Source organism: Atta cephalotes (genome assembly GCF_000143395.1).
Source record: "Atta cephalotes unplaced genomic scaffold scaffold00081, whole genome shotgun sequence".
Classification (NCBI taxonomy): domain Eukaryota; kingdom Metazoa; phylum Arthropoda; class Insecta; order Hymenoptera; family Formicidae; genus Atta; species Atta cephalotes.
Genome location: NW_012130145.1, coordinates 739,468 through 748,559, shown reverse-complemented (window position 1 = coordinate 748,559; position 9,092 = coordinate 739,468). Strand labels below are relative to the sequence as shown.

Genomic DNA, 9,092 nt, shown 5'->3' with positions numbered 1-9,092 from the left:
ATATATTAGATTGCTAATCAGTACGTAATATATCACATTCCTGATTGTATCTTTTTAATTATTTGTATAAAAATATTAAAAATGAAATAATGTTATATATAAATTAAAACTTAATCAAGTGAATTATTGATATAATTTCCGATATATTCTGTGCAAGAAATAAGTTGTCGACGAAAGGATTGACACGCTCAAAGCCATCGCCACTCCAGAAAATATCTGCTAATCTTAGGCGAAAGCGTGGCCATTCAAGCTCGAGCATAGAATAGAATGGCAAGCTAAGAACTCGTCTGCATCTGTGGAATGTTAGGAATTGTAGTGGCTTTTGTGAATGTGTCTATATTCAGAATGAAAGTTTTGGGATGATACGATAAAATCGCTGCAATAAAATTTTGGCTTCTATCGGAACGCTCTGAGAACTTTTCAAATGACGATACGTATTCCTCGACTATCGATTTATCGCTAGACTAATGTAAATATATAAAATTCGAATGTTCCTTTCTGATCTTGATATTTTCTAAGCATATTTATATATCTGTATACATTTTTTTATTTGAATTGAAGAATTTATTATAATAATTTTATTTCAAAATTAATTTAAACTTGTAACTTTAAAAAAGATAGATATTATGTAAGGTAGATATTATGTATTACAAAGTAATGAAAATCTTTTCTGAGCTTTCTAAGATAAATAATAATCTTTTGTTATAAAATTTATTTCTTGAAAATATGAACTTAAACTTTTTAATATCTTATGTAAAACCATTCTAATGATGTTGCAGAAGAAGAACCATTGGAGAACAACAGAATGAATCTTTCAACTCATTTCCGAGGTACATCTATGGTCTCCAATACACGAGTCACGCCGTCATCAACCGGATCAACCTCTGTTCAGCTGACTGCGCTCCATTCCATGTCTCATCATCCTCATCCTCATCATCATTCACAACAGCCACAGCAGCAGCAGCAGCAGCAGCAGCAGCAACAGCAGCCGCAACAGCAGCAACATCATCAACAACAGCAGCAACCTCATCAACAACATCACCATCATAGCGATCATCATAGCACGCATAATCATTATATGGAGAATCACAATCCGAATCAATCTCAGCAAACTGTAGGCAACCTCGTTATTGATGAAACGAGCCACGACAATAAGAAACACCGAACAACTGGGTAAGCTTATCAATAAATTTCTATATTTTTCTTTACGTTATTTTCGCATCCTCTTCTAGAGGTATCATAAACCCAGATTATTTGCCGTTACAACATTTAGCGTTAATGATTTTGTAATAACAATTTTATTCTTAATTGTATCACGAACTAATCTTGAATTTACAAACTAAAGTATGAGAATTAAACTAAGAATTGAGAATTGGACCAAGGATCAAGCTAGGAAAAGGCTTTATTGATCTCTACTTGTTTGTTGCATATCTTATCAATACTGTTACATTCGAATTCATAGAATTCTAAAATAGATTCTATAATATCTGTCCGTGATGGACACATACTTACGCGGCGACACCGACACATTCCATTGCGAGTCGATACGTCAGCCTGTTGCTTCGCGCGTTCTCGCCTCATCTTCTCTCCTCTCCGCTCCTCTGCGTGCACTAGCGACGCCGTCGCCGATGTTACAGGCGGCTATACCTATTTACGCCGTGCACGTGTCCAGGGTGAATGGCACGTGCACGATGCGTCGCTCGGCGCGTTTGCATTGCACGACGGTAACGCGTGGCGTTACGCGATCGCGTTGCATATTATGGAAAGAATGAAATTTTGCTCAAGTATCTAAAAATTCAACTAGATACAAATTTGAAAATAATGTTGGACCATCAAAATAATACGTAGGAATCTTAAGTTTTGATTGATTCTAGCAACCAGTTTGATTCATTATATTGATGCTCCAATAAAATAATTTTTATATCTATATCTGCTAAATTTTTAGATATTTAACAATATTGTCCTTTTCACATAAAACAGTAGCTACTGTTATATCTGCAAAATTGCTATCCTAAATTTATAAATTTAAGATTCGGAAGGAGATAGAGAAATAATTCTTTTATTTATTCCTATTTGTGTATTGTTTTCTAATTTATATTTTCTCATTATAGAGCATGTGTAATTCGATCTGGTACTAGGGAAGTACACAATAAGCTGGAAAAGAATCGGAGGGCTCATCTGAAGGAGTGTTTTGAAATTCTAAAGAGGCAGCTACCATCACAAGACGAAAAAAAATCTTCGAATCTCTCTATTCTCCATGCAGCGAACAAATACATACAGGCAAGTTTTAGCCCGTTATGTAAAATACATGATTTATAGCGTATTCCATTCTATTTTGCCGTTGTCGCAAGACATTGCACGATAAGCCATGATCCTCGAGCAATCACTAATGCCAGACAACATGAAGAAAAGATACTCGGAAGTTGCGTCTTCCCCTTCAGTTTCACCACATTTCCATATTCGTAATGTCTTTTGAAAATCTTCTCCTTGTCTTGTGCTCTGTTTCTTTAATCTTTCTCGGGGATTCGCTTCCCCACCTTTGTACCGTAGATCCCTGCCGATCGCTCCTTCCCTTCTCTCGCATATATCGCATCATCTCTGTGCGCATTACATTTTTTTACGAGACGGATTACCTATATCGACTCCACGTGACCGCACGGCCATCGATGTCACGTCGCACGGCACGTACATACATACAGCGCGCACTACTCTCTAGACTTTTATCGTCCAATGTCGTCGCTGTTGACTGTTACGCATGATGCAACTCGTTAGGACATCAAAAGCGGCAGAGACATTAACACTAAAGTTATCTAAACATAAATCTTATGTCAAAAATACAAAGTTTGATCCGTCATCTTATTGATTGATGGTACAATCGGGAATAAGAAGCTAATTCCACATGAAAGAAAATGTAGAAACGTCTCTTTTTAACGAATAATTACTAATAAATAATTATTTGAATACTCTTGAAAACATTGCAAATAAAAAATTCTGGATTTTTTCAATAAATAATTTTCATAATTTAATAAATATATTACTGTAATATACATACATATGTATGCTCGAGGAAGAGTGTACGAGCAAAAGAAGATTACATTTGTTACATAAGAGACAATATTTAAGAGAGAAAGATTTTAATTATGAAAAATATTTCTTGTACGTCGTAGGCACTGCGAAAAAGAGAACGAGATTATGAACATGAGATGGAGAGACTCGCGAGAGAAAAAAATTGCGGCTCAACAGAGATTAGTTGCGTTGAAGAAAGAACTCAATGCAACTTGGGATCACATCGACATCAATTCTCTTTTGCTGGAACAGAATCCTGGGACGGATGTGACAACCGCCAAAACTGGTGAGATATATTTGTAAAATTAAAAAAGTTAATAAGTTTCCTCATATCAAAGAAATTGTTTTTCTCGTAATAAAAGAATTTTTTAAATAAAATTCTCCTTTATTTTGAAAGCAGATTTATTTCATCCTCTTTTAGCTGTAACTTAAAAGCGATTAAATAAAAAAAAATGGAAATTTTATTTTGGAAAAAATTCCATAAACTTATTTACGATTATTTGGTATCCTATTTTTTCTTGAATTTCTATTTTTTATTATTTATTTATTTTCGTTTGAGAAGAAAATTTCTCTGTATCTTTTATGTCTACCTAATCTTTCTTTTTTATTTTATGGCAGAAAATTTATTCTTATCAATATTCTTTATCTAATAAAAATCTTTTTAACAAGTTTTAGAAAATACTGAGGTTGACGTTACTGGATTATCACGGGGTGGCACAAGGTATAGCAGCACGAGCAGTCTGAATAGTGTGACAACGGCCAGTTCTCCGCAAGCATTACAGTCTACTAGCACGACTTCCAATATTCATAGTCAAGCCCCGACTGCGGGTGTCGTTTGCCAAACGCAGGATCTGAATCTTGCACGAAGCTCCAGAGAGAGTCCACCTGCAAGTTCGACTGCTGGAACGGCACCCGCACCCAGCATTTCTACTCCAGCGCAAGTATGTTCTACTCTAAATGACATGATGAAGTTATTTTTTGCATCATATCCAAGGCGAAATCATAAATATCATGATTTTGCAATAAACTGGTGCTAAAGCAAGTTATTACGCATTTGCAGAGCCGTTTACAGATTGTTACTGGAAACGGCTTTGAAAGTGCGTGACATGTCTTTATATCACATTGTGTTTGTCATGTAAATTTGGTATTGGTACTTGTGGTGACACCATCCATGCTCATCGAAGCAAGTTTGTCCCTTCGTGTTTATTCAACTCTTTATTTGGCCTGGATTCGTCGAACGCGTGTATGAAAATTCATATAGCGCACATCAAATTTAAATTTGCTAAAACGTATGTAAATATATCTATAGATTTATTAGATTAAAATTATTAAAGATTGGCATTTAGAAGACTAGACGAGATTGGCATTTTTATTTCAGGAGAAGGTCGCTACGTCGTCTACCGCCAGTATAGTTCAGCAGCCGCATCAACTGCATCTACCGATCAGTGCTCAAATGTTGAACACGAGTCAGGGTCTTGCGACCATCGTGCCAGCCTTGCAACATATCGGGCCAGGACTAAGGGTAATACCGGGTGATACGCGGCAGCTTTTAGTTACCCATACTACTGGCAACAATGAATCCAGGCCTCTGACATTGGCGGTACAGAACTCTTCGGATCAATCCCGGCCACCGCTGATCGCTGTGCAATCAAACGCTGGAAACGAGCCAAGGCCCGTAGCACTGGTCGTTCACTCATCCACCGCCAACGACAACAGAGTGACATTTGTGCACTCTAATTTGTCCAACAACGATAGGCCGTTAGCCCTGGCCGTACAGTCGTCTGCGAATGATGTTAGACCCGTCACTTTCGTGCACTCGGGAAACGAGGGTCGATCGTTGGTCCTTGCCACGCATTCGCCCGCGTTGAATGTATCGAGTGAGTATATATATATATATACGCTTTTATAGATAGATTTAATATAAATTTAATCTCGTAAGATCCACGCGCATGATACTTTTTTTGGATTTTTCTACGATTCGAAGATTTCATAAAATGATGTTTATTTTCTAATTTCCATGCATAGAGAGGATATAAGCAAGCTTTTAGACATTTTTAAATAAAAATGTTTCATCGTTCATTGTAGACGCCCAGACGAGAATAAGAACGGGAGATGCGCAAAATACACATAAGATGGTCGGTGGCGTAACGCTCGTTGGCGGTAATGGCTCGGAATTGGCAAGACTTCCCGGTGGCGCGGAATTGAATATACTTCCGGCAAATGGTATGTATAACAATGTTCTAGTTTCATAGCTATTCGGAATGTACTATGAGTTGCCGCTTCTACTATGATACGATGCGGCAAAAAAAGCTTAATACATTCATTATTTTATGATTACAGGATTAACTTTAAGTCATGGAGTGTCACTTCAAACCGCTACGGGCAAACCAACCTCAACAATGATGCAAAACTCTCCATCTACAGAGAGTATAGCTCACATCGTCGGCCAGCACACACCTCTCTCCGGTCTGACTCCGATTGTTACGCCGATGACTGTCGTCTCTCAAGGTAATCAGGTGACCGCTCACATCTTAGCACCATCGAGTCTCGCGGGGAAGATGATCACTACTCCCATTCTCAAGTCCGTGGGACAAATGCCGCTTGTAAACGCTCAGTATCTTAACACCACGACTTTAGTGAAACCTGTCGTCGTGGTGAGCTCACCGTCAACGTCGACAGCACCCTCAACAACGGCGGCGACAGCTTCCAGTACACAACCTTCTTCGACCTCGAATTCGACTGTCTGACAGAATCAAGGAAAGGCAAAATTAATCTGATTGCGCTGGAATATCAAAATACGGTTTGCTGGTGTTTCGAGTAAATTTCTACATCTATCTAAAGTAAATCTATCTTTTGTTATTTGTTGGAATCGCTTAGATATGTTAGTGATAAATTAGCGAGAATGTGAGTGATTTATATCTGAAATATTTTACGACAGACAGTAAATATCGTGGAAGAATCTGACGCGAGATTTGTCTATTGTTCTTTTTCTAACATCAAAATGGTCTTGCATTTTAAAACATCATTTGTGTCCCATAAAGATTGACGTTCGAGATATGAGCTCTTCCGAAGAATAAATCGACTGAGAAAGTGTGAAAAAAAATCTTTGCTCAACACATGTACACGGTATCTTGATTTTATTAAGGGAGATAGTTTATTGTGTGTGTGCATAAAAATTAAATGTAAAGTTCTAACAAATTAATTTACGACTGTAGCCTGAGTGTCAAGAATACGAAAGCTTTCATGTTAACATGTTGACAAATTAAGACTTTAAAACTTTTTAGACTATACCGGCTATATATATCATATGCTATTCAGATCATTGTTTCATCATATTCTCGATTGAGAATTCTTTTGTTATGTATGCTTACCTTGACTTTTTTTTTAAGTGTTTTATGTTACTTCAGATATCCTAGATATTTTTTCTATAAACGAAACGAGAAAAAAACTTTGACTTGCAATAAAACAAATTTTACTTTTTGCATAACTTTTAAATTGCTTGACTGTGTTTTGTGAGATCCATAAATTGACAAGTTTCATTATATCTTATTGCAATTGAAAAAAGTATCATAAGAAAAAATAGCAGTACTCTTAGTATTATATTAAAAGAAAAGCTCTGGAATGATTTGGATTTAATTATTTAGTGAGTGGAAGTTGGAAAATTATGATGAGTTTTTGTGTCTTAAAATTTATAAAACGGCTGTGGAGAACGGATACTGAACTCTATATAGAGGTCTGTCTGTTTAATTTTGATAATTGAATCACAAGATGTATTAAATCTTGTTAAATCGATAAAAGCGAATAAAAGCGAGTTATTTAGAAACTGGCAACAGATTATGTAGGTTTGTTATAATACATATTAAGTATTTATTCCTCTGTATTTATTATATGTTTATATATAATATACAAATCGCTGTCGCGCTTTTCACGAACGCATAATTGCAACGCGCTACGAACATATTAATTTCTTCATGCTCAGATTTCGTCATATGAAAGGATTTAGAAATGTATATTTTAAGTCGCCGTCATCATTGTAATCTGTCTCGTGAATACGTGTGCATTGTAACGTTTCATGCTTTTATACATTACATTCATTTCTGTAACGCAATTCTTGCATAACAACCGAAAATGGCTCGAGTAGAATAGAAGGAAATGATAATGCTCACAACTGTTCGGGAAGCTAGAATGATTGCACGCATTTATCAAACTATTTTTCATTATTTTCTGTATGTATGAGAATTGTCCGATAAATAAGGTATAAATCGAAATTACATTAAATTTTACGATAACTATGTGGAAAAATAAAAATTTTTATGCAGTTCTTATTGCATTTTTTATTTTTTGAAATAACAAATTTCGATGTAAGTAAGAGATATGATATTTTATGAAAGTAATAAATTCATAATCTCGAATTCGATTGCAATGTCTCAATTTTGTTTATTGGGGAGTTGAAAGTTGAAGATTGAAGAAGTTATAAGCTGTTTATGGAATAAGAAATCTATATGTCACTTTTAACATAATTTTAACCTTATTTATCGAAAAATATCTTGTACGTTTGTTCGCTCCTATAAAATCATACTGTATGCTTCCGTTTGGTATTCCAGTGATGAGATCATCGACAACGATTGCTGGAACAATGAATTCATTTGAGATACATATTTATCATATAAAATCACTACGTAATAATTGATATTTTCATTGCACAAGACGTTTATACAACGAAATATCTTTCCGATGTAACTCAATGCGTAATGTTTCCTGCTTTTTCGCACATTGTATAATTGTTGACGATCTTTCTCTCTTTCGAATACCAAAGCCTTTGTGCACATTATTAGTACTATTATCCTTTACATATCTGCGTATCAGCTTGTTTTGTATCCTTTAAATTATTTAATCGTGAATAGTATGATTAGTGATTCGAGTTAAGATGTAAATGCGTGCCTTAAGGGGCTACGAAATCATATAAACGTATTTTGATTGACGTTATTCGATGTTTAAGGCAGACAGATACTTGGCTAACTCGATAGAAATTCGACATAAGAAAAGTTCTTCATGCTGTAGATTATACAATTTGTTTATGTTATTCAGTTTACTATATAGACTTCCTTTCTTCTTTTCAAATCTTAAGTCATTATACTCTATAAGTACACGAATCTCCCAAATTTTCATTTAATCTCGATGCCACTGGTGTCTCAATGGAAAAGGAGAAGTTCATCAGTTAAATTAATATGTTTAATAAAATTACTTGTCCATCGTCGTATTACGCGCTTCTTAGTGTTCGGGACGTAACGAGAAAATTCAATTTGCAATAAAGACGACGAAAAACCGAATGAAAACTCGGTTCGAGGTACTAGTCAAAAATAAAGTTTTGTTGAATTTTCAACGCAAACGCTTTCACTCGACGAAACCTCAAGTCGTGCAATGAATGCAAATGATTATACGCATGTCCTGTGACATACATACACACGCAAGAAATACAAAGCTGTGAGCGGGACTAGAATAGAGAAAAGTAGAAAAAAAAGAAATGTCATTGATTGTGAAATATCGCTTCTGTGATATTTTACAATCAGCTGTTTAGCCGCGACTGAGACCCTTATCGGTAACTATTTAAGCGATGTAATAGCCTCATGTAAATAATTTCGTTAGAGCGAAGATAACCAAACGGGTCGAGGAAGATTTATAACGGATGGAAACTAAAGATAGTATAGCACTGAGCACTCAAGCTAAATGAATAATGTGAACAATGTGATATAAATGATAAATAAAAAATTAATTAGCACAGTAGCGTTTAAGGAGAAAAAAATCAACTATTAAATCATTTACAGTGTAGATAGATGCTGGTAACTATCATTTATTAATATCTTAAAAAAAGAGAGAGAAGGTCAAAAATTGAATTGTACATAGAAAATATGAAGAAGAGAAAAAAATGGTAAGGGGAGATAGAGAAAGAAAGGGAGAAAGAGAAAGGGATTGTAAGATAGTGTATAAATATTGAATTTACTGAGGAAAAAGGGAAAAGGAGAGGA

General features: G+C 35.3%; 1 protein-coding gene across 1 annotated transcript in view; it reads left to right on the top strand.

Moving 5' to 3' along the window:
* Window positions 1-5,813, top strand: part of LOC105624549 (putative uncharacterized protein DDB_G0282129) — a 19,488-nt gene extending 13,675 nt beyond the window's left edge. Inside the window, 8 exon segments of the mRNA XM_012205910.1 lie at window positions 780-1,173; window positions 2,112-2,280; window positions 3,168-3,218; window positions 3,220-3,352; window positions 3,736-4,007; window positions 4,445-4,943; window positions 5,152-5,289; window positions 5,407-5,813. Coding sequence (XP_012061300.1) covers window positions 780-1,173; window positions 2,112-2,280; window positions 3,168-3,218; window positions 3,220-3,352; window positions 3,736-4,007; window positions 4,445-4,943; window positions 5,152-5,289; window positions 5,407-5,813 — 2,063 coding nt within the window.
* Window positions 5,814-9,092: the final 3,279 nt, after the last annotated feature.